Genomic DNA, 26,060 nt, shown 5'->3' with positions numbered 1-26,060 from the left:
TTAGGGGTCGCCATAGCGGATCACCTGTCCGCTCATGATTGGCAGTGGAGTTTTACAGTGTCGAGTTGCCAGCCCGGCGCCCAACCTTCCACAGAGGGCACACACACCTAGGGCCAATTCAGAGTGTCCAATGCCACCTACAGCATGTCTTTGGGAGGAAACCCACGCGACCACAGGGAGGACATGCAGACTCCACAGCCGATGATCGAACCAGATGAACCTCTTCCTGTGAGGCGGCAACGCTAACCGCTGCACCACCGTAGCCGCCCAAAAACAAACGATAATAATAATAATATAAAAATACAATGATGTGGAAAATTAAATTGTGTGCAATATGTTGCTCTGAACATACAGCATAGCGTGTGCTGGCGCTGCAGAACTGAATAAACATTCTTTACTTAGAAATGTTTTCCTTATTTGTTTACGGCCATGGATTAACTGAAACAACAGAATGAGACCCTCTATCGCATGTTAGTACTTAAAGCTTTGGCCACCATGACATATTCCGAGTTACAATGTCGACTCTTATTATGCATCACATATAAACGAGCTTAAGTTTGATGAAAAAAGCCAGCGTTTTATACCTATGATTTGAAGAACTGAGATTTGTGTCCGAAAAAGAACCGCGTACAAGTTTGTGAAAATCATTACTCTCGACATGGGATTAGGTTACGGTTTTTCCCTTTACATCATGAAGGAATTTCTTTTGTTTAGAGTTCTGCCGTTAGTGGGCGCCACAGGTTCGGTGTGGAGTCTTTTCCCTAGTAGTAGTTCGAGTCTGTAGACAGATAGCCCTTACAATATTTGTGTACGAGTAAGCAGTTCTCTCTCTATTATAAAATTATGTAATCAATACATTTTTTTTAACCACACGATCAGATAAAAAGATATACATACATGTAACTGTAATCATCATGCACATAAACCATGATTTCTTTAGAAGTAAAAAGCGTACATTGTAATGTCTCAGTAAATATACAAAGTCAACAAAGAATGTAATAGTCTTACAAATTGGAGAAATCTGTATGGCCATTTCAGCAGACATGTTATATATTTTAAGTCATGTCTTTCTCTCTGTATTTATTTATTTTTGTATGTGGAACCAGGAGAGATGTCCATCATTGCGAGGGGCATTCTCTCTTTGGGCAGTCGTGTCCTGCGGTGAGAAAAAACGTAAAAAATGGCAAATGTCGTGAGATTTTCGGACAAAAATAATTCCTGAGTTTTCTTTAATAGTTGAATAACGCAGGCATTTTGTATCTGAAACACTTTGTATGATTTACTGCCACATTGAAATAGCATAAGCAACTCATACGCTACAATAAAACGTTTTTATTTGTGCGAAAACCGTTCTGTACTTTGCACTCGCCGTGGGTTTGTTTTACAAAATAAATAAACTGAAGTATTTTCAACAACACGTTACACTTGTCGAACAACATTGACACGAAAGTTTCTCTGTGTACGTGACAAAAAAATCATTGCGTGTCAAAAGCAAATAATGGCGACATTATTACAATCTCTTCAGGAAACACCCACCGTGGCCCTGCCAATAAAGGCAGTTTAACACGACACTTGGCCGTTTCCATTGGTGCAGACTCTGAAAGAGGAACCTGACCAGTCAGACGTAATACCATACCATACCATACTAAACTAGGCGCAAAAGCAAGTCAAGGCAGACATTTTCAGACATTCCAAGAGATCACAGCGTATCTGGGTAGAAAGAAGAAAACAGTTGTCGCCAGTGCGTGGGAAGGAAGGTCAGCCTTTGACAGTAAACAAGATATTGCTTTCTTCTCCACACAGACGAGTAAGCGGACATAATGATAGTGGATAGGATAACCGAAGAGAACAGGGAAGCATTTGTTCTGGAGTATGGGGAAAGCCCCATATTTTTCAGCCATTTTGGGGAGAGTTCCCCTGAAGGGAGTGAGCCAAGCTCCCCACATCAGACGTATTTCGTTCCGGTGTCTCCCGACAGTAATTCTCTGAGTAGCAGCAACGAAGGCTGCTTGAGCGACGCTGGAATTTCTCAGGCATCACAGCGAAACGGTAAACTGCCACTGGGACTTGCCTTTTCGTAAATGTCTACGTTTTTGAGTTTATAACCAGTTTTAACTAGATTAGCTGCTGTTTACCCGGTTATGAGTTAATGTCTTTGTAGTGCTTTTCCTTAATGGCAGTTGGCTTCTGGTACCTCTGTAACACGTTTTATTCTATTTTTCTTTTGGATCAGATTCGTTTTTTCCCAATTATGTTACTGTGATATAAAATGTTTCTTTTCCTGATGGATTACATTATTTTGCACGTAGTGTGTTTTAATTACCCTGCCTAATTTCCGCGCAGGTTTGGGATGAATGCTCATTAGAATAAGCGCCGCCTAGTGCATTGTAGTACGTAACGATTCATTATTGAGATTAGTTTAGAGAAAGGTGCGTATGCTCTCCCATGTTTGTATTTATACAAATACTTTTGGGAGGCGGCAATGAGTGGTTCAGCAGAGCAGCGTTCGCCGTTTCATATTTGAATTAAGAAAAACAAAACTTAATTGGGGTTTTACTTTACGGTGGTGGTTTTATTTATTTATTGACCTGTATTAATCTGGTTGGTCCAGCTGGGCTTGTGGCCCCTTTTCAATGGAGACCAGAGGAGAAAAGCTGGGAAAAAAAAACAGTTTACAGAGTTTTAACATCGGAATCAAAAAGTCAAAATCAGTTATACAAGAACGTTAGAGACGGAGTAGAAATGTAAACATATATATATATATATCAATATTTTTACAGCCTAAATATACATATCAGTATTTTTACAGCCTAAAACGTATAGTTATATTAAGTCCAGTAGTATTGATTGTAGAGTTTAATAAGTGTCCACAATGTCGCCGATAACTTGACTATGTGCTGGGACTGAAAAGGTATATAGCAGGGTTGTGGGGAGCTTAAGTAGGGGCTTGACAAGGACATGTTTTGGAGTTGAGTAGATAACTTTAAAGTGGGATGGGTGAATGATGGAACAAATATCTCTTGGGGGTTTTGTACAAGAATACATTGCTTGGGGGACATTTGTGTGCAGTTGTACATATTTATACTTAGAATGGCACAGTCCTACGACTGTCTGTCTAATCGAATTTCAAGTGACTTCGTCTTGGCACTGTACTGCATATGATAGCCATAATTGTGGTAAATCACAGTGCTGGTTATGGTTTCTTGTAAGTAAATAAATGTATTCACACTGTGTTTACACAGGTAAGTAAATGTAAACCAGTGTAAACGAATTACTTTTGTGTAAATGACTGCACTGTGGATCTTGTAGAACACCATTAACATTTTGTTACCGTGCACCTCAACATCTCTTTTATGTATCTTTGTTAACTCTGAAGTTGCTGTATCCCAGGTTAGAGGGAGACTAGTCCTGGTAATGCAGTTTTAACTTGCTATAGTGATACTTATTTATTTTACATTTATATGTCCATTTTCAGTGGAGGCCGGGGGGGGGGGGGGGAAGCTCCAGATAACACAGAACATAACAGATATAACATATTTACAAAACCCTCTAGTAGGTACTCACAGTATACACAGCGTGTAATAGTGGTTAATCCGGGTTAGTGCAGGGACAAAGCCAGTGCTCTTTACTGTTTGAGGCTTTTTTGATAAGATTTAAAGATGGTTTGAGGGTAAGGTTAGATGGAAGTGAATTCCAAGTTTTGCCAACAACGTTGGCAACCAGGGAGTCGCAGGCTGAGTTAAAGGCTTTGTGGGTTTGGACCAACAGTTTATTGAATGATCATAGTTACCTTGAAATACTGTACGGCTTTATGATATTTTTGAGATTTTTGATTCTCGTAGATTAAAGAACATGTCCAGTGCAAGCAATGGCTCAACACTTTTATTTATTGGCTTACTTTTTTTAAAGTGAGTTTTTTCCTTGACCTTTTTTGTTTTGTTTATAGGAAAACGTCAGATCGGTGGAGGAAGGCAGCATAAAGGCAGCTTTGTGGGTGTTCGTGTGAAAAATCCTGTGAAAGAGCTACTCAACCACTTCAGAAACCAACAGTTGGTAGGAGACTCCTTGGAAGATTATAAGGTGCAGTATTTGTGGTGTCCCCCCCCCCCCTCTGTTTTCTCTCTGCTTTTGACATTTTTGGTACGTCTGTACTAGTTGTGTGTGACGTTTCTTTAACCTGTGTTTTGGTGAGATTTGTTTCCTGAAGTGTAACTTTTGCTGAGCTTGTTTTATTTAGTTGGCAAGCAAAGGGGTGAATGTACTACTAACATTCATGTTTTATCTGTTCATTGTAGCCAATATAAAAGGATAGTGAAAGCATGCCACAAGTCCCTTCTGACTTGGAAATGTGATTTAAAAAAAATATATTTGTTTTCCCTTTAAGGTAAAAGGAAGTCCAGCGGATCCAGAACAATTTTTAGGTAAGTAATTTTTACAGTAAATTACCAGTTACATATTCATAAAATGTGTCTGAAGGGTACCAGCCCAGCTAGTAGGAATTTTGTAAATACTGTCATTCTTGAATAGTAATGTGATTTTGTATGCTTGTCTTACAAATGTAAGAGAACATGTTGTGTATACTAAACTGCTGGTGCAAAAGTGTCTGTTAAACTGTATGTTGTGTGCTGAGCTTCAAGAACGCAACCACAGTGTACCCCACTGGAAAAGAACATAGTTCACTTGCAGACTCTAACAAAATAAGTGAATTGTTTACAGTGGTTTATCGCAGCTAGGAGACAGAATGTCTGCAGCTAGAAATTCTTTCTATTGTCTGGAAATGGAAATAATTACAAGTTTCAGAGGTAACTGTTTTATGACTTCCAGTTCCAGGCAAACTTCTGAAAAATTTTTGACATAGATGACAGAATGATGTAATCTGAGAGTGCAGTAGAAATGTTTGATAATAATTGAAACCACCTCCGAGTGAGTGTACATTTTATATCTTGTGTTTGAACCTGAAACATCCATCTTCAGCACTTTCTAATGTGCATTTGCTTTGCTCTCCTGGATTATAGTATCTCTGTTAACGATGCATGGGAGTATAGCAAGATTAGTTTAGAATCTTTCTGTATTTATGTGAGACTATCCTGCAGTGTTTTAAAATATTTTCTGTGGTGCCAGCCTTCCCCTGGTCTGTGTCCAACCAGCATGCCCTTTGTAAATATTGAACATTTGCCAGTAAAGTTCTGGTCGCCCAGCCTTTCTTCCAGTAATATATGCTACAAAAAAATTTAATATTTCAGTGCCAGTTATTTAGTAAATTGATAAAATAAGAGTACACTACTTAACATGCGTTTTCAGAAGTTTAAGAAATTTGAAACTGCAATGAATGTTGATTGTAATCCACCCTTTTCCTCAAAGACTCAGTAATTTTAAGAGGTAAGCTTAAAAGTAGTATCCAAAATCGGGGGTATTTGAGAGGTACGTTTCGTGCAATAATTTATTTGGATCTTCACTTTCTATATCCTTGCCTTCACAATGCAGTTCCCTTGGTTAGAGAGAGGTGCTACTCTAGTTGTAGCTGCCAGTCGTCTGTCCAAGCCACAAGTCAGTGTCCCTATCTCAGTAATCAGCGTGCTACTTCACGAAAATTTTACTTTCAGCAATCACTTCATTTAAAAAAGTTACAAAAACGGGAGACTTCAAATGAATGAGACACAGGGCAAAAACATATCCAGTTATGTTATGCAAAACTAATTTAGAGAAGCATAAAACATATCCAGTTACGTTATGCAAAACTAATTTAGAGAAACATATCTGACTATTTTCTTTGTCCCATCTCCTGTACATTTAAAGTTCCCTGGGTAACTCAGCATTATCCACACCCAGCTGTGGATTATTGCTATTTTAGAATTTACACTTATTGAAACATTCTAGTGCTACCCTGGTGTACTGGTTTCTTTTATCTGCAATGTTGGTACATTTTTTTTTCTTTTTTGTAATGGCAAAACTAGTTGGGCATGTTTAATTTGGATCATTTTAACTGAAGTGCATAATTTGTAACGGTATGCATTTTAAATTATTTCTTAGCTATAGACATTTTTTTTCCAAAACCAGAATATATGTAGGTATTTCAAAACGGCATTTGAAAGAAATTGTTCATGTTAATCTTTGTTTGGTGTTTTGAGACCTTTATTATTTTTGTTTTTTAGAATTGAAGACTATTCTTAGAAATTCCAAAAGAAATGCACCTGATGATCATTGTGATGAACTGCCTTGCAAAAGATCATCTTATGAGTCACTTCCTCTCTTGGTATGTATCAATATTTTTATTGCTTAGTTTTATTTTGAGATGCAAATTAATCCAGAATGAATAGTTGTGTAGGTCAAACTGAGGGAAAGTAATTGCCCCCTGTTCATAAAACATTTAGCTAAATGCTTATTCTCTCCTACACTGTGCCATATAATGTGTATCTGCCATATAATGTGTATCCGCTAATAATACTGCTGTCTTTCACTAATTCTTTTCCAAAGCACTGTTTGGTGTCTACATGTTCTGTAATAAGCTGACTGAAAATAGAGCTGTTGTAGCATCTTGACTGCAGACTAAAACACAGTGCAAGAGCTACTCTTGTAGATGTTACATTAATTGGCATGGATGAACTGCGGTTGTGGTGCTGCGGTAGCGTTGTCGCCTCAGCTAGAGCGTCTTCTGTGGGGAGACGTGCGTGAATGGGTGTACCTTGTGCGTCAGGGCTGGCAATTTGGCATGTAAAAATCCACTGCCAATCATTAGCGGACCGGAGTTCTGCTGTGGCGACCCCTAACCGGGAAAAAGCCGGAAGACACAACAACATATAGGGGCAGTTAAAAAAAAAAAAAAAAAAAAAAGTAGGGGCAGTTAAATGTAGTGTTTTTCATTTGGTCTGAATAAAAATGGCTAACTTTTTTTTTTTTTTAGACTCCTCCTCATACGCCTACGTCTGCTGAAAGTATGGATGATAAAAGTAGAGCGGAGTCAAACTCTGATGCACTTCAGACTATTATAAATATAAAGAATGAGTCTCACCCCTTGTCACTCAACAGTGTGCAAGTCAGTTGGAACAATAATTTGAAAAAAGACTGCAGAGTAGAGGACTATCTTGAAGTATGCTCAGGAGCTTCTTATTCACAGTCCCAGAACTGCCATCTTCAGGACACCAGTCCCCAACACTCAATAGAGCAGAATTTTTCCTGTTCATTTTCACCTGACCTTTCACTTTTGCCTCCAGGTTTACAGCAGTACTTAAATGGAGGTGACTTACAGGACTACCAGCTCTTTCCTGCAGATGGCCAGTCTAATATGTACCAGCAGTCTGGATTTGGATTCCATACTTTGCCATTTGAAACCCAAGGCCAAAGCTTCCAATCTGTACTGCATGAGCAAAGTTTTCCACTTGTTCAGCCTAGTGGTCAGACTCATTCTGTGATGTTTAATTGCTCCCAGAATATGAACCTTTCACAAGATCAAGTTTCTGCTGCGGTGCAGTCAAATGCTTTGTTTTTGTCATCTGAGCGTTTTTGTCAGCAGAAGCCTGTTACTGAGACAAACCCTGTACAGCCTGGAAAGTCTTTCTTTCAATGGCAGATAGAACAGGAGGAGAATAAACTTACAAATGTTACCCATGATCAGCTTTTGGCCAAGGACTCTGATGGAGATACGTAAGTATTGTGTAAGAGAGGTGATCTCTTGCATGTAAGTTCTAACAGTAACTGATTTGCATTGTCAGTCTGTGTGGCACACTTGTTTACATGGTGGCAGCATCTGCAGAAGTTCCCTGTTAAATTGGTATTGTTTCTGTCCTAGAATGCTTCTCCCCTTTTTTGTTTCTGTAACAAATAAAGGCTTTCTATTTAGTAGCAAATGAAGGCTTTCCTATCCGTATTAGATGAGCACCTTGTGAGAGTTCTGGCTTCTTAAAAAAAATTGGCTGATGCTGTGTTTTTACAGTCACTTTCTCCATTTTTTTTTCTTTTTGCTAAAAATTTCTTTCTACAGCATTGCATTAGCAAGGTGGCTTTTTAACTGTGCTGTTTTAGATGAATGTGGAATTCATTGTTTTGTTGGGGCTGAACATACCCAAAGTATTTCCTGTATGTATTTCCTGTATGTAGCAGTCTGCATGCTGCTTTTTTGGTAGCTTTTTCCCTTTATTAAATTGTTTGGATAAGCATGCTGGTAGCTCTTCCCCTTTATTACATTGTTTGGCTAAGCATGTGTGACAGATCTATGTACCATTCTACAGTCATCTTTGCCTTGTGTTTTTGCTTTCTGTTCTCCACCATTGTGTAGTTTTGCTTTCCCTTTTCTTATGTTGCAATTCAGATACACTGGGCCCTTATCTCAGTGTTGCTGCTAGAACTGGACACAGGCTATGCTTGCCTTCCACATGGTTATAATTGTTCATATGTAGAGAACAAAAACATTGTAAACGTGCAACATTCTTGTGTTTTGTCACCTAAAATGTCCAAAACAGCTTTGGTGTGTTTAGTCTGGTTTGCCTTATGTAAAAACTTAATTTTTTATACTTTGGCACATGGGTAGCTCGTTTCTGAGACCAGTGTCATGTATATATATTTTTTTTTTTAATAAAACAGTAAGTGATCTTGCTTATGTGTAATTTTGGAATGCTGATGATCCAAACTGTTGTAAATACAGTCACTTGTATTTTGATTTTTTTTTTTTCCTTTCTGTTTAGACTCCTTCACATAAGTGTTGCACAGGGACGGAGGGCTCTGTCATATGTCCTAGCAAGGAAGATGGCTGCCTTGTGTATGTTGGATGTTAAAGAGCACAATGGGCAGGTAATGTAGAAAATGCCATGGATTGTATTTGAATTTAACTGGGGTGCAGCATTGGTTATTTAGGAGTTGCATTCTTATTGCTAGAAGTAGTGCTAATGAATTTTCTTGGGTAGTAGTGACCATTGTATTTAATTCTCCTGTATTATCACCTGACATTTCATAATGTATCTCCTCTTTTTCCTTCTCACTTTAACTTGCCTCTACACTTTCTCCCCAGTTCTTCTGATTTTCACTTTTTTAACATCTGTGTAAATTGTTGTTTTCTTATCCCCTTCCTATAATTGTCTTCATTCCTGCTTACTTGCTTCAACCATTTTATTTATTTTTTTTTTTTTAGTACTTTGTTCATGTGATTTGTTACTGTTCCGTGTTTTAGTTCTTTTTATGATTGCAATGTTAAAACGTAATGACTGTAATTACTGATGTGGAATTTTTCTTCTGGGCCTCCACTGAAAATGAAGTTCTCTAACACCTTTTCATTAATTAAATGTCAAATTACTGCTTCATTGTGGTGTAATAGTTTAATTTGCTGTGGTGGTATGGTATATAAATGTATAACGTAGGATTTTGCCTATTTATTTTCTAGTTGATGGGAGATGCCTGTTTCAGGGATGAACTGTTAAATGTAATATAAACGACTTGCACTGTGACATTATTATCTTTTGCACTCCAAAGACGCACTGAAGTGTAGTCAGAAATGTATTCACAGTTTTGCATTAACAAAACATTGCCGGTCTCTGCAAATGTTAAATATAAGAAAGTGATAAGGTGGTTAAGGAGGGAGTAAGGAAATGGCATGAAGTTGAAAAAGGGTTGTTCAAGCAGGAAGGGATGTAACTTTTGATGTAATTGTTTGGTAGTAAAGATGTTTGAAATGAATGACATCAGGATAGGGATGCACATGCAAAAAGTGTGAAGGAGGATGTTGGGTGTGACATTGGTAGAGTGGAAATAGTTAAGCCATAAGCTTGGCAAGAGAGGTCTTGGGGGTGGGGGATGAAGTTGTGAAAAAGAGATGACTGGCAAAAATTCTGTGCCTTTTCGAGATTTGAATGAAAAGGCATGTGGGTTGTTCAAATGGAAGTGAGTTCAGGTTTTGGGTAGGAAAGATTGAGGTGTCCCAACAAAATGTTTGGTAAATATCTACTTCAAATGCTCAACTTTAGTTGGCCTTTATTTCTCCTCTAGGCCACAGTGATGCAAAACTAGTCCCAGGTACCTAGTTAAGACACATTTAACATGCACGGTAATACTGTTAGCTGGACTGAATCCTATAAATCTCATAACGTATACAAAACAACCTAAATAGCAAATTCAGTTTGTTTTTTGTTAGCATGTTTGTCTCTAGTGGTGGCTTTACATTTAACGTTTTTCATTTCTGTGCACATTTTACCATGCATTTTCTTGCTTTGTTATTGTGAAATGCATGCAAACCTGCTGATGTACTAACAGGAGCCTGACAGTTTGCTTCTACACAGTTATTTATTGCCTTCCTTGTGGGGCATTTGCGCTAACCACTGATTATATAACAGCATCTAAATTTTACTTTATTTTGTGTATTTTGACAGAGTGCCTTGCAAGTAGCTGTTGCAGCCAACCAGCATCTGATTGTTCAGGACCTAGTAAGTCTTGGTGCACAGGTGAATACGACAGACTGTTGGGGCAGGACACCACTACATGTCTGTGCTGAGAAAGGTTTTGCCCAAGTCCTTCAGGTGAGAGGGAGAGATTTTTGTCCAGTGCTGATAACGTTAAAAATGAAGAATGCAGTAATTTCATAATGATGAAAATGAACTTTAAAAAAAAAACAATTATGCAGTATATCATTAACTTAATTGTAGAATTGGAAGTTTATAAAATGCTGGAGGACAACTGAAAGATGCTAGTTTTTCTTTGATCCATTTTTATTCTTGCATGGATGTATTTTTCAGTTTTTTTTTTTTTTTTTTTGTATGAAACATTGTCTGCTTTTTTCAAGAAGAAATAGAAGTTATGTTCTTACCATAACGTTCCATGTTAGTTGTCTTCTCACCTTCTTCTTGCTGGATGGGTTCGGAGCCGACCTCGGCTCCGACTCTGCCACTCTAAAAGCTCGAGAGTTGGTTCCACCGGCTCGAGGCTCCCCCTATATCCCACAATGCTAGGCGTGAGTTACCTCAGATCTCGTTTGTAAGCTAGGCCCAGCTTATAATAGCAATAGAATAATTATAAACACAGTCCACCTCTATAAACCAGGGAGAAGAGAAGGGTGACCTACATCCTGATCCAGGAAAATATGCACAGCAGCATATACCTAAAGTAAAGAGGTGGTAGAAAGAGAGGTCGCAATCAAACTCCTCTAGGTCTGTCCAGGCCAGGGGGAAGGAGGGTGGGACTCAAGAAGAAGGCGAGAAGACAACTAACATGGAACGTTATGGTAAGAACATAACTTCTATATGTTGAGTTGTCTATCTCGCCTTCATTCTTGCTGGATGGGACCGCGTCCCTAGCACCTTGTCCCGGGTGGCCTAACAGAACAGACTCTTGAGAACAGTGGAACCAAAGTTAGCTCTATGCCTAGAAGCTAAATCCAACTTATAATGAGAAATGAAAGTGTGAGGAGTAGCCCAAGTAGCCGCTGCACAAATGGTGTCAATAGGCAGTCTGTCTTGGAAGGCTATAGAAGTAGCCAAAGCTCTGGTGGAATGGGCTTTAGGTTTGTTAGGCAGCTTTTGGTGTCTAATTTCATAAACAAGGGAAATCAGAGATGTTAGCCATCTAGATAATGATACCTTTGAAACAAAGTCCCTTTCTGCCTTCTGCATAAGAGACAAACAGCTGGTCAGATTTTCTGAATTGTTTGGTTCTATCCAAATAGTACCTTAACTGACTAACATCTAGCCAATGCAATTTTTGTTCAGACCTGTTAGAATATTCTGGAAAAAACACAGGGAGGTCAATGCTTTGATTCAGGTTAGATGCCGAGGCTATCTTAGGTAAAAAGGACGGGTTGTTTCGTAAAGATACCCTGTCCTTATGGAACAACAGATAAGGAGGTAGACAGCTGAGTGCATGAAGTTCTGAAACTCTTCTAGCTGAAGTAATAGCTACCAGAAAGAGTGTCTTCCATGATAGCAATTTTAAAGAACAGGAGGCTGCAGGTTCGAAAGGGGAAAGAATCAAAGAACTAAATTTAGGTCCCGAGGAGGAGGATTTCTTATAGCAGGTCTGAGTAGAAAAACTCCCTTCAAAAAGGCTTTGCAAAGTTTGTGGGACATTATGGCAGACTCTGAAATGCCCACATGAAAGTTAGAAATAGCTGCCAATTGAACTTTAAGAGTAGAAGGAGATGAACCTGCATGGAAGAGTTCAGCTAGAAAATCAAGGACCATTTGGATGGAAGCAGTGAAAGGATCTATGTCCCTTCCTTGAGCCCAATAGGCGAAACATTTCCACTTACTCAAATAAATCTTTCGAGTGGAAGATTTATGGGAAGCTATCAAAATATCTCTAACAGAGTGAGATATTTGAGGAAGCCTGGCTAAGGTTGGAATAGGAGGAACCAAGCAGTGAGGTTCAGAGAGGGAAGGGAGCGATGAAACTGACCCCGACTGATGGATCAAAATATCTGGAACTAGGTCCAGATGCCAAGGTCGCTCCAACAGAAAATGATGTAGAAAGGGGAACCACCAAACTTGTCGAGGCCAGTAAGGAGCAATGAGGATCAACGAGGCCTTCTGAGCGATAGCTTTCTGTATCACTTGAGAGATTAGTGGGAAGGGAGGAAATGCATACAGAAGTCCCCGGGGCCAGACTTGGACTAGAGCGTCTCTGCTGGGCTGGCCTGGTAACGGGAATAGGGTGAAATAATCTCTGCACTTGCTGTTTTGGGGAGTAGCAAAAAGATCGCAGCAAGGCTGACCCCACTTGAGAGATTTCTCTCACCACAGAGTCTTTCAGGACCACTCGTGAGGCATGAGGATAGCTCTGCTCAACTTGTCCGCAATTTGATTGGACTTCCCGGGGATGTGCGCGTTGCTATCAGAAACCGCTGAGAAGAAAATCGCCCATTGCCATGCTTCTCGACACAGGGGATATGACCTGGTTCCGCCTTGTTTGTTGATATACCACACTACAGACATGTTGTCCGTCTGGATTGCTATCGTTCCCAAGGGAAGAGAGTCTTGAAGGGCTTGCAACGCTAAAAGCACTGCTCTCATCTCTAGAACATTTATGTGCAAGTGGCATTCGTCTGGTTGCCATGTGCCCTGGACAGTTCTGACCTGATAATGCCCCCCCCCCCACCCGATCAGGGAGGCGTCCGTTGTCAAAGTAGCAACCGGAGGGGAAGGTACAAAAGGTCTTCCCAATAAGAGCTGAGGGGAAGACATCCACCACAGAAGATTATTTCTGCATGTTTGCGTGATCATAATGGTGTGGGACATTGGAAGTTGCTGGTATGACCATGCGTGAAGAGCATCCATTGAAGGATTCTCATGTGGAACCTGGCTAATGGAAGCAGAGGTATGGCAGCCATAATCCCCAACACTTTCAGAACTAACCTGGCTTTGACTCTGTTGCTGCGGAAGAGGAGTGAGACCAGTTTGTGTGTGTCTGCTATTCTCTGATGTGTTAGTCTCGCAGACATGTTGACTGTGTCTAGATTTGCGCCTATGAAGGTAATAGTACGACAAGGCGACAAAACAGACTTTTCGCAATTTACTGAAATGCCTAACTTTTGACAAATGCGAAAGGTGTAGTCCCTGGCCATTGGGAGAAGATGCTTGGTGGGAGCTGTGAGGAGCCAGTCGTCCAAATATGGAAACACCTGGAATCCTTGACGTCTCAGGTGAGAAGCTACCACTGCCATGCATTTGGTAAACACCCGGGGGGCAGTGGTGAGACCAAAGGGCAGGGCTCTGAATTGAAAATGACTGGTTCCCAGCCTGAAGCGGAGGAATCTTCTGGAGCGTCTGTTCATTTTTATGTGATAGTACGCATCCTGAAGGTCTATAGAGCACATCCAGTTTCTTTTTCCCAAAAGGGGAAGGATGGACTGCAGCGTGACCATCCGAAATCTTGTTTTCTTGACTGACTTGTTCAAGATACTGAGATCCAAAATTGGTCTCCAGTCCCCTGTTTTCTTTGGAACTAAAAAGAACCTGGAGTAGATTCCGGATCCTTGCTGGTCTGCTGGAACTGGCTGAATTGCTCTTTTTGCAAGCAGCTTTGAAATTTCCAAAACTGCAAGATCCCTTTGAGCGGGTGGAACATCTGGAAGGGATTTTTTTGACTGGTTTGGAATGCGAACGAAGAGAATGGAATAGCCTTCGGAAATGATGGACTGTACCCATTTGTCTTGAGTCAGGGATAGCCAGGCTTCTGGGTACAGTGACAATCTTCCCCCGACTGCCTGTCGGGCAACACCTCAGGGATGCTGAAAGAAAACTTCCCGATTGCCCTGGTTCTGCGGACCCCCCCCTGCCTCTAGGGCGAAGTCTACCATTGTTGTTCCCCCCTCTGCCTCTGGCGGGGAACCGGCTTTGTGCATCAGGCGAAGTCCCTTGAGATTGTTTGCGGAACCACATTTTCCCACTTTTCTGGCCTTTGGGGTAAGGCCTAGAAGGAGTAGAAAAACGGACTCCGGCAGAGTCTTGCCATCTGTCTCGCACCTAGTAAAGGTTTCTTTCACTTGAGGACCGAAGAGAGATGATCCATCAAACGGGGAATTAGTGAAAGACGTTTTAAAGGGGTCCGCAAAGTTGCATAGCCGCGTCCAGGCATGCCTGCGTAAGGCCACACCTGTCCCTGCGGCCCTGCTCGCTCCATCAGCCGCATAAGAAAGGAGGCGCATGGAGGAGTTAGCTATGGAGTTCAGGGTAGCCAGCTGGGTGTTCATCTTGTCTTGAAAACCTGCAGCCGTAGGATCCTTCAACATGTCACTCGCTTCTTTGATCAAGTCTCTTTGAAGACGAGTAAAATGGCATAGGTAGTTCAGCGAACGCATAGCAAAGGTCGCCGACGAGAACATCCGCTTCCCGTACCTGTCCATAGACCTAGATTCTTTGTTAGGGGGATGAACAGGCACTGAAGGATCAGCTAGTTCCTTCTTGGTGGCAGCAGCTACCACCATAGCATCCACAGAAACACCTTTTGTGAGAAATTGCTTGTCAGTTGGTGCTGTTATAAATTTGGAGGGTCTCCTGGGGGTAGGGTTCACTGAATCAGGAGCCGTCCAAGCCTTCTTTGCAACCACCTGCATGAGGGGATCAAAGGGGGGGGGACACCCAGGAGGTGGAAGGGCGAGAGCCAAACTCCTCAAGATACACAGATTCATCCTCCGAAGGGTTAAGGGCTGGCCAATTTCCCCTCTGTTTCAGGATCTCTAGAATGTCTGCGAAAGAGACATCTTCAGAAGGGGAACGTGGGGAACCCTCGGAATCCTCTAAATCTGTGTCAGAGGTGACAGACTCAGGTGAGTCTATGTGCTTCCTCTTACACTTTCTCTTCCTAGGGGGCTCCCCTGCCAATTCAGGAGAGGCCTCAGAAGAAGATGATATCCCCACAGGGGATTCTTGAGGAGCTTGCTCTCTGCGGTCTGGGATGAGGGAGTGAGTCGACATAACCAAAGGCACCGAAGTGGGAGGGGCGGACGGAGCCGACTGTGGAGTCGAACAAGGTTCCAACACACTCCGCATGACCTCGAATGCACCCCTGTCAGGCAAAGCCAGAGGTCCCCGCTCCGAGAAGCTGAGAACCTCCCTCGGCACCAACAGAGATGGCTCCGAGGCCGATGTCGGAGCTGAGCTCACCAGCGCCGAAGCACCAAGAGGGAGAGGGGGGTCGGACAAGGGTCCGATGCCACTCACCCCCTCGGAGCCAACGAGGGAAGCCCGGCGCAGAGATTCCTCAAAGGAAGAAATCGGAGCCGACGACTGAGCCGAAGACAAATGTATCGGCTCCGACGCTACCACAGTCTCGGTCCCGAGACGCCCCGGCTCCAAACTCAAAGGAGTCGGAGGAGGAATATTTATTGGAACAAGTTGAGGCATCGAGAGTCGGACTCTGGAGCATTTGGGCCAGTGCCTCGGACTTCAAAAGTCTACTCACTACCCTCTGGAGGTCGAGATCCGAGAGTCTCGATGACCTGGAGGAGTGAGATCTATGGCTCCGTTCAGATAGCAGGGGAGACGCTGGAGCCGAATGAACGGAGCCAAGGGACGGTGACCTCTATCTCTTTCTAGATGTCTGCTCCGATGGTCTGATCGGAGCCGACCCAGGAATCTCTAATGCCTCGGCTCCAGCCGGAGCCGATGAAGCAGTAGGCTTCGAAGCCTTAGGCCTCGACTCTGAAGCTGGAGCCGAGGTCTTTGAAGCCTTAGAAGGTTTCCCCTCAAAATGAGTTTATTTTTTCTCTCCTGCAGGACTCTAGGGCTGAAGCCATGGCATACAGCACAACCTGCAGGTGTAAAGGTCCCAGGCAATACACACAAGGTGTGACCGTCTGTCAGAGACATTTTCTGACAGCACGAGTCACACTTCTTGAAGCCTGAGACCTTTGTATCCTTGGACATATTCAAGGAAATGCAGTGTAATCACACACAGAAAACACACACACAGATTACACTAATAGGGTTCAAAGGGAATTATTTAAACTAAAGGTAAGTTAAAAAAGAACTCCCTAATTAAAACACATACACACCCTAAGGATAGGGAAGGAAGGGCCCGAAGGCCTTGTGAAAGAACTATAAGTTCTTTAGAAAAAAAGGGGGCTGGATAAAAGGTAGAAGGGATAAGTCCACTACACTAAAGGGAAAGAAAAATACACAGAGCTAGCCTAAGTCTAAGAATTTAAACTAGTCTAACTTTCACTAACCTGGAGCCGGTAGAAAACACACCTCGATCGCTGTAGCCGCAAACGAGATCTGAGGTAACTCACGCCTAGCATTGTGGGATATAGGGGGAGCCTCGAGCTGGTGGAACCAACTCTCGAGCTTTTAGAGTGGCCGAGTCGGAGCCGAGGTCGGCTCCGAACCCATCCAGCAAGAATGAAGGCGAGATAGACAACTTAACATCATGGTATATTTGGTCTTTCTGAAGTATTGACTTGCATCACCATAAGGGGTTATGGTTTTCATTATACCCCAGGAAGATCAACCTGGGGTGATTTGGGGGGGGCTACTATTTTGATTTGATTTCATTTTACAAATTTAGGTGGTTGCCTTTGTGATATGATCTTGTGAGGATACAAAGTGCATTTTTGGTGGTCGTCTTGCACTGCCATCCTTTCACCTAGGTGCCCAACAATTTCTTGTATGTTTTGAATGTTAAGTTTGCAAGTAGCCTATTCAGTGCTTTTTGCTTCAGCTTGAATTTGAAGTTCCAACTAGTCTTCTAGTTGGTGTCAGTCCTTTTTTACTTTGCTATGCTCGCATGAAAATCTTGACTGCGTTAATTAGCTTTAAAATGCTCTATTGCTCCTGTAACTAGAATGTTCTTTGCATATAAATGTTATAAGTTAAGGCTAGCTGCATTTCACAATCACCGTTATACATGATGCTACCAGTTATGTGGCAAGTATCAGTAGACAGTACTGTTAGGAAACGTAAATTTGAGAGAGTGCTACCCAAAGGGCTTGAAAGATTGGCTTAAAATATTTACCAGCTATATTTTTGCTGTGTCCTCAGCCCTGCCACACACATTTGATGTATTTATTCTTTCTTCTCTCCAGCATCCTTGGCCATCCCTTTTGTGCCCAATAAGCATCATGGTGTAGTCATCTGTATGTTCCAGTTCCCTAAAATCTGCTCCTGTCTTTCCACTAGGTGACTCTTAACACACATCAGGACTGACTTGCACCCCCCCCCCATTTCTTTAAGCCTAATCACCAAAAGCCCTTGCAAAAATTATTTGCTGATACCGACTTCCCCCTTGTAGAATTCTATTGGAAATGTATTCTCTTGAGTTGCCCTTGTGTCTTATTGCTTCACTTTTGTGTTATTTCTTTTCTGCCGTACTAGTATTAAATATCCCTACAATCCTCTGCTCCTCTTTCTACATTATTGCTAGCGGTCTGAAGAGCTTCTGCAGAATTTCCAAAACATTAGGTTTATGTAGTAATCCTGCAATTAACTTATGAGCTACGTTGCGCACTGCTACTGCATATTTTTACAGAACTCTGACCCCCCCCCCCGAGGTAGAATTCCCAAGTTCTAGAATACAGTTAAGTAAATAACTCGTGCAGTGGTTACATTTTGGTATTTCATTACAGGTGGTACATTATTATAAGGTGTGTGCTTTTTTTGTTTGTTAAAATAGGTGTTTGTGTTTCGGGTTGTGCATCTGCTGTAAAGTATCCAATTGTAACAAGTGTCAATATTTGTAATTTAACTGTAGGCTCTCCAAAAAGGAGCAAGAACTAGTGTTCAGCAGATGGATCTTGAAGCTACAAATTATGATGGTAAGTACTCTTGGAACATAGAAAAAAAACAATGTTTTTACAAAGGGTTTGTTTGCAGAAGAGCAATGGCTACAGTGTTCAGTACCTTGTTCAGAAATTAACTTTTGTACGCAGGTGTTTGCATGCAGAAAGATTCATGCAAGTAGTATTGTAAAAATAAAACTTTTTAGCAGACTGCTAAAGTACTTTTGGAAACTGCCACTTTGATGCCAGTTAAGATCAGTTAACCTGGTCATTCCCATCTTGCTTGATTTGTGTTTTGTCTGACTGGGTTTGTGTACTCTGAGGTGATTTGTTTTTAATAGAATGTCAAATGTGTATTCAGTGTATTCAAGAGGTCAATAACTCCTCTCCTGTTTTACAGCCAGTGTTTGGGCAACTTCTGTTTTCCTTTTAATTTTGTGGTCATATCCCTTTTTCTCTTGTGCTTAATCAGAGGTGGACAGTGTTTTGTTACAAAATTGCATAAGCTGTAAAGCAGTTTATCAAGCAGGTCACCACTGGTGGTATAAGGTTAACCAGCTTATGTTTCAATTCTAATGTGTTTTCTTATCTTTGTTTTTGTTTCAGGCTTAACGGCCCTTCACTGTGCAGCAGTTGCTCACAATGCAGTGGTACATGAACTCCAGAGGAGTCAGCCTCGCTCTCCTGAAATGCAAGAGCTTTTGCTGAAGAACAAAGGTTTGGTGGATACAGTCAAAACGCTGATCCAGATGGGTGCTTCTGTTGAAGCAAAGGTGAGTTTAGTGAATGATGGGTCTCAGTAAAAGCTCCCCCCCCCCTGGAATAAAGGTTTTTATCTGGTACTTAACCTGTTCCAGGTATTTATCTTGTGGAGTAAAGGTACTGCTTTCAGCTTTCACTTGATATAAATGTGCTGTCTTTATCCTTGGTCAGTAAGTTTTACAACACATGTATGCAAGTATGGCAGTGAGGAATGGCTCAAGGCATCTTTTAAAGCTGCTTTTGGGTTATTGCTAGTACTTGGTGAATTGGGTGGCCAGCAGTAGATGGCACAGTGGCTCCTGTGTCTACATTCAGTCCTGATCTCCAGCTACTGTCTTTGTGCCATATGGCTGCATTGTGTTCATGTGGATATTGCACTTTGCCATGTGGGCGTGTGCATTGATTTCTTTAAGACCTCTTGTGCACTATAATTCAACTAAGATGACAAGTTTGCTTGACTTTTAATTTCATTGTGGAGAGCATACTAGAATGTGTGTATGTAAGGAAGAACTTGGTTCCATCATTTTATCCCTACTATAGTTGCTATATCAAGACTCTGATTACTTTACTTTTCCTTGTATAGATTTGCATGTCTCCAGAGTACTAAGACAAGGTTGTTCAGTAAGTGAGGTCCTTGATATCTGAATAAAACTGGGTTAATGGTGAGATTGCACAGTATTTGGGACTAGAAAGTCTTTGCAGAGTGAGAAGTGCAGTTTTGCACAGGCAGTAGGAGACAAGCTTGCAAAGATTCTCATACTTTCTGCCATAGATGGACACAGGCCATTTACAAATGGGGTCTGGGGGAAAAAAATACTGTTGTAGGAAAAAGTACATCATTTCCTACGCTGTGGCAGAATACAGTTTTATTGGTTTCATTTTTCATTTAATGCTTGATGTAAGTTCACAAATGAGGGCTGCAGTGAATGTAGATATCCATGCATGTGTATAAATGGATATGAATGTAATTTGTGGTGTGTGTGTGTGTGTGTGTGTGTGTGTGTGTGTATGTGTATATGTATATGTATATGTATATATATATATATATATATATATATATATATATATATATATATATATATATATATATATATATATATATATATAATATAGATATATATACTGAATCCAAAATATTGGAATATGGGCACCCCAAATGCTGAATCCAAAATATTGGAATATGGGCACCCCAAATGCAGAACTGTCAATACAAACACCGAAGTTCCACTTGAAATTGCAAAAAAACACAAATCCCGTTTCTGTAACCCCCACCTTACTAGTGCGTGCTTACAATAACCCTGTCTGTACCGTTACCTCAGAAGACCCTTTTCTGTAACCACAGCTACACAGGGCAGGTTCAAACACACACACTGCTACTTTCTTAACATGTCTACTAATCTTCTAAATTGTTTTATATATGCTCTAAACACTTGTGATAAACTCCTGTTGGAGGGTATAACTTTGCATGGCAAAAGAGCTTTGAGTCATGCTTCATTTATATACTGGTTGAATATTTTCTCTTGTATGTTTGTGTGGGGAGCCTAATACTGATCCCTGCGGTCTTGGGATACTTAATCTTATCTGTTTCAGTCACAGATGGTTGTAACAACCACCGTTTCTGTAGGCAGTGCATAAACTTTTTTATTGTGGCAAAAGACTTGAGTGAAAGTTTAGTCTGGCAATTCTTTTAGTTGAATGCCTCTGTTGATTTAGGATCTAGATAAGTTACATTAGCTTCATGGACAGTCTTTAATTTGACTTTTAAAAAAAATGTAGCTTGTATAGAACCATTATGGATTGGCCTTTTTTTGTATTTGTAGGATCGAAAAAGTGGTCGCACTACACTGCACCTGGCTGCTGAAGAAGCTAATGTTGAGCTGCTCCGGGTCTTCCTTGAACTTCCTAACTCCCTATGTTTTGTTAATGCCAAGGTAAATCGTTTTAACACTTAACGCTGATGTCCTAATAAAAAGAACACCTGTATTCATCTAATAGTTAGGTGGAAAATCCAGTAGAAATACTAATTGTTTTATTGCTTTGTGACATTAGGCCTACAGTGGGAATACTGCATTGCATGTTGTTTCTGGGTTGCAGTACCGGGTAGCTCAGCTTGATGCTGTTCGGCTCTTGATGAGAAAAGGAGCAGATCCAAGTGCCCGAAATTTAGAGAATGAGCAGCCTGTTCATTTGGTACTTGATGGTTCCTTAGGGGAACAAGTAAGTAATGTAAACTCTCTCTCTTCATTGCTAGTTTTTATTTTTTGCATGTGTGTGTGTGTGTGTGTGTGTGTGTGTGTGTGTGTGTGTGTGGGGGTGGGTAAGTCTCAGGATATGCATTTTACTCGGGGTTAGTTAATGGTTTAAAAGTAAAAATTTGGGATGCAGATATGATGGCTACACTGTGCTTAGCTCTGAAATGTGTATTTTGAGTGCATCCTTTTCTGGTATATACTGTGAATGTCTTGTGCCTCAACAAAGGTTTGTTTTACTGTTTTTGAAATGATTCTTTACAGTATGCGGTGTTGGTGACCCGAGTTGAGAAATAATTTGTTTTCCTTTCCTCCATCCACAGGTTAGGCGCATTCTGAAAGGAAAAACTGTGCACCCAAGAACATTGCCCTACTAATTCTGAATTTTAAAGATTTTCAAACTTCTATACTCACTGTCAGTTAGGCAGTCCTGTTTTTATACATTTGTCATGAAATGGCAAATGACTGTTGTTTCTATGAAACAAAATGTATTTTGTTCACTACTATGTAATGACTTTTTAGGAAAACTGAGCAGATAAGGACGTCTTGCCTCTTCAGGTGATTTGCTGTGGCCTTGTTCACTAACTGCAGCTCTCTGCCTGTGTAGTGGTAACCTGTAAAGTGGAACCACCAGTTTCCCCCCACCTGAGGGTGGTACTTGGGCTTTATCCTTTCGTGCCATTGAGTGTGGTAGATGAGTGAATTTTTGCATGATTTTTATAACTAAAAATGTAAAGCTAGTTGTCAACATTGCATAAGGGGCTGTTGAGCACCATAATCTTTGTTTTGCCTAATACGGGGCCCAGTTTACATGCAGTTAGCATATAGAGGTATGTCTGCACTACATAGAAAACAAGTTTCTCATATACTGATGAAGAAAAGAGCCGCATAATAAGTCAGTTTTATGATTCGAGTGGTCCATAGACCCTGTAACACAATTTTACAGATACTGTTCATTTTTGAGATTATATTTTTTGTAATGCAAAAAGTGTAGACTGACTTCAGAGAGAGTGTGTCTATGTATATGTGTGTATACGTATATATGTAGTGTGTGTGTGTGTGTGTGTGTGTGTGTGTGTGTGTGTATATATATATATATATATATATATATATATATATATATATATATATAGTATGTGTACATATACACATACACACGTGTGTAATGTAACTTTTTTTTGTTAAATGAATATGCAGATGTTTCACTTGACATTAGTAATATATAATCTAATCTTGCGTAGATTTTTATTTTGAGGAAATTGATATTTTACAAAGTGTGTGGAGGAGATATTTTGGCTGTTTCTTTTTGTAGTGCCACTTGGTACCACATTTTGGACCTCTCATTGATTCATTTTAAATATTCTTTGGATTTTTTCTCTTTTATACAGTGAAAAGATCGTGTGATTTCATTTTGATAAATTATCATTGGCTTAAGTATGGCTTTTTATCTATGTGTATGTTCATAGCATTTAACATGGTATGTCTTGTGGACAACATTTTTGATGTATTTGAATAATACAAAAACAGTGATGCAAAAAGTGGAATTATTTATATATTGAAGTATGTTTAATAGTTTTTAAATAAAGATCTGAGCACAATAAAATGTGATTCTTTTTTTTTTTTTTTTTCTTCTTTCTACGAGTCGAGTGCAAATGTTTAATTGTTATAACTTCAGTCTTCTATTTTTGCCTGAAAATTTTAACCAGCTTATGATATTGCCTAATTAGGGTGATAAATCTTGCCTTGCCTAATAGTAAAACCCTTTGCTTGGTAGGTGGGAAGAAATAGAAATATGTGGCATGGGGGGGCTCTCCACTGTCAGCAGTGAAATTAATTCTGCTATGACTCTGGTCTGTCTCAGACCATCTTGGAGCATATTACTATCTTTGTGGGGGGGAGGGTAATTACAGACTGCTTCCAGTTTGCAGTAATCTGTCAACTGTCAGTCAGTGGCTCTCAACTTTAGCCCCTGCTTTAGAAAATTACATGCCAAACAGTAGTTGCCCTAGCACTGATCTCTGGGAGAGGAACCCCATTGGTAACCAGCCTTTTCGTAGAGGTAGACTTTTTTTTTTTTTTTTCTAATCTTGGGTTTTGTCAGGGCCGGCTGGTGATGTATGGATTAATATGTAATTTTAGTGAGTTTAACAACGCCAGAGTGGACTAATGTGTCAGTGGTAGGCAGTATGTACTGATTTGCCCTCTTCTTTGGTAGAAGTCCACTAGATTTAGCAGACAAAACCTGCCCTTGGCAAACCCGAACTTTGAGTCCAGAGTGTTTTGGGTTGCTTTATGTCCTAATTTATGTCATTTTCCTGTCTATAGCCTTGCACGGCAAGCTTGTCAGGCTAATGGTTTGGTAGTTTCCTGGGTTTGTGCATGGGCTGTCCTTGAGCAGTGGTATACCTCCTAAGTCCTCAATTTCATTTTGGTATGACCCCCCATTTTGTACGCTTTGGTTGAAATTGAGTTTCTAGTGGAGACCAATCATATGCCATTAAGGAGGCATCTTGGGATATTATCAGGGTACATCACTGCAGTGGTGTTGGCCCTGGAGAGTGCAGTGAGGACTTGCTGTTTAGTGATTTTGGGAGTGCGATGGATGTCAACATACCTGTGGAATTTCCTGGGGAAGGGGGTAAGTCAGATTTTTAAGCCAGAAGATATTTGGTTCGATTCTCAGCTAGAGCATCTTCTGCGTGGAGACATGCGTGAATGGGTGTACCTTTGTTGAAGGTTGTGCATCAGGCCTGGCAAGCCGGTATGTAAAAATCAACTGCCAATCATTAGCTGACCGGAGTTCAGCTGTGGCGACTCCTAACTGGGAAAAGCCGAAAGACACAAACTAGAAGTCTGGCTAAGTTCTTGGTCCAGTTGCCCGACTCTAGTTATCTAGGCTAGTTCTGTTGAGCGAAAGATAGACAAATCCAATCAACCTGCCAAACGTGAACTAAGAATTGTTAGGTTCACTGACAGAATGCAGCTTGGAAGTGGCTGACATGATTGCAAGGAGGAGGCTGGACATTCTATGTATCCAAGAGACAAGACAGAAGGGCAGTGCAGCAAAACTACTTAACTTGGGATCAAGAGACCGACTACTCACAAGGAGGATAGATCAGAAATGGTGTGGTAATTGTGGTAAGGGAGAAGTTTCAGAAGGCAGTAAGGGATATTATCAGAACTAGTGACAGACTGATGGCAGAGTCCAGCCTAATGACAGTGTAGTATTCATAATCTCAGCCTGTGCCCCACAGTAGAGTTGTGACAGTGAGAGTGTATTTAGACAGCTCTATATATCAGTAGACCAAAAACATCTTCCTTGTGATTTTGGCATGCATGCTGACCTGATATTCACTTACATTTGTTGACCGAGAGTGTCTGACTGGAAGTAGGTCCATTTTCAGCAGAGGCCCAGGGAGAAAAGCTCCACAGTTAAACTCTACAGACAGCAGTTACATTGGTTTTACATTGCAAGTAACAATTGCAAACAGTTTCAGATGAAGAATATAGTACATCTGTAGACAACTAGAATCTTTATCTGCGGAGTACATAACAGACATTAACAATTGTTACAATAAGAAGTTCCTGCTGTATATGTAGTAGGCTTACGAGCATCCGAGCTTGCTATAATCAAGGTAGTTAGTGGGGCTTACGAGCATCCGAGCTTGCTATAATCAAGGTAGTTAGTGGGGTGAAAAAGGTAGTGGGTGGGTGATATTAAGAGTGGGAGTTGCAAGGGCATAGCCAACATGTTTTTAGGTGCGCTTTTAGTAAAGTTTTGAAGTGGGTGCGTGATGGTATGGAGGTAATTGTGGGTGGGAGGGAGTTCCATAATTTAGCTATGGCAGAAGAGAATAGTGCTTCACCAGCAGTTATTGGCTTTAGTGATCTACAAGTGATTTTTGTTGCTGGATCTTAGTGCTCTGGTGGTGCGATAGGGTTGGAGTAGATTCTGGAGGGATGGGACATTTAGTGGATGGTTTACTAGTCTGTGGGCGAGTGTGAGTTACCATTGGAGGAGGTGAGGGAGTTCAAGCCAGCCCAGTTCAGCAAATGAGAGACAGTGGTGACTAGGATGCCCCTGTGGCAAATTTGGCGGTTTGTTGTAGCAGGTCTCTAGCTTGTTTAGATTGCATTGCCTCAGGTTGGTATATATTGGAGAGGCATAAAGTAGGGTGGAGATGAGGTGGGAATTTGATACTGAAATCTTTGCTGCTTTGGTGAGAAGTTGCTTATTTCTGTATAATGCTCCTAGTTTGACTTATGGTCATGGATATGTGAATGACAATTTCCACTCTTAGCAATTTGGTGTGTTCTGTTGGTTGTATATAGTGTTGTCTTTTGCTGTAATGTTAAAGTGAGAGGTGTTTTGAGTGTTTGGTGGGTTGGAAGAGGAGTAGTTTAGCTTTGTTTGGGTCTAGTATTAATTGGGCATCTGATAACCAAGTTTCAACAGAGGAAAAGGCTTCCTGTGAGACTTTTTTTGCAGTTCGAGTAGGGACTGGGCTGAGCAGATTGAATCATCTGAGTATTGTATGAATGTGCCAGGTTTGGTGGCAGAGGCTAGATTATTGGTGAAAATAGAGAGTAGGGGTCCAAGGATGGATCCTTGGGGAGCTCCTAGAGACAATAGTTGGAGAGTCTGATGTTGCTTTTGGTGTATGCTTTAGAGATCACGGACTGTAGCTGTGCTGTTTGCAGGCTTAGGAGGTCTCGAGGTTTGAACAGACTGCTTTTTAGTGCCACAGCGTAACATGATCTGTGTGCATATGGAAGCTGTATGTGGTGGATACAGTGTTCGTGTGCAATATTTTTTGTCTCAAAGGAAATTTTGTATGTGCATCTCTCATATACTGTATTGG

General features: G+C 41.0%; 1 protein-coding gene across 1 annotated transcript; it reads left to right on the top strand.

Annotated features, from left to right (window-relative positions):
* Window positions 1-1,494: 1,494 nt before the first annotated feature.
* Window positions 1,495-22,277, top strand: NFKBIZ (NFKB inhibitor zeta). Its single transcript, XM_044070957.1, has 12 exons — window positions 1,495-2,049; window positions 3,947-4,080; window positions 4,385-4,421; window positions 6,153-6,253; window positions 6,902-7,641; window positions 8,679-8,784; window positions 10,353-10,499; window positions 18,160-18,223; window positions 18,794-18,960; window positions 20,770-20,880; window positions 20,999-21,166; window positions 21,522-22,277. Exons 1-12 carry the CDS (start codon window positions 1,821-1,823, stop codon window positions 21,573-21,575), a joined length of 2,058 nt encoding a protein of 685 aa, XP_043926892.1. The 5' UTR covers window positions 1,495-1,820; the 3' UTR covers window positions 21,576-22,277.
* The last annotated feature ends 3,783 nt before the right edge of the window (window positions 22,278-26,060 follow it).

This window comes from Protopterus annectens, chromosome 5.part0, assembly GCF_019279795.1.
Source record: "Protopterus annectens isolate FY-2018-M chromosome 5.part0, PAN1.0, whole genome shotgun sequence".
Classification (NCBI taxonomy): Eukaryota; Metazoa; Chordata; order Ceratodontiformes; family Protopteridae; genus Protopterus; species Protopterus annectens.
Note: the sequence above shows the minus strand (reverse complement) of the source record. Positions and strands in the feature narration are given on the sequence as shown.

Coding starts and splice junctions, on each gene's coding strand:
- NFKBIZ (XM_044070957.1), top strand. CDS start 1,821: ATGATAGTGGATAGGATAACCGAAGAGAACAGGGAAGCATTTGTTCTG. Junction 4,081..4,384: donor ACTCCTTGGAAGATTATAAG/GTGCAGTATTTG, acceptor TTTCCCTTTAAG/GTAAAAGGAAGTCCAGCGGA. Junction 8,785..10,352: donor TTAAAGAGCACAATGGGCAG/GTAATGTAGAAA, acceptor GTATTTTGACAG/AGTGCCTTGCAAGTAGCTGT.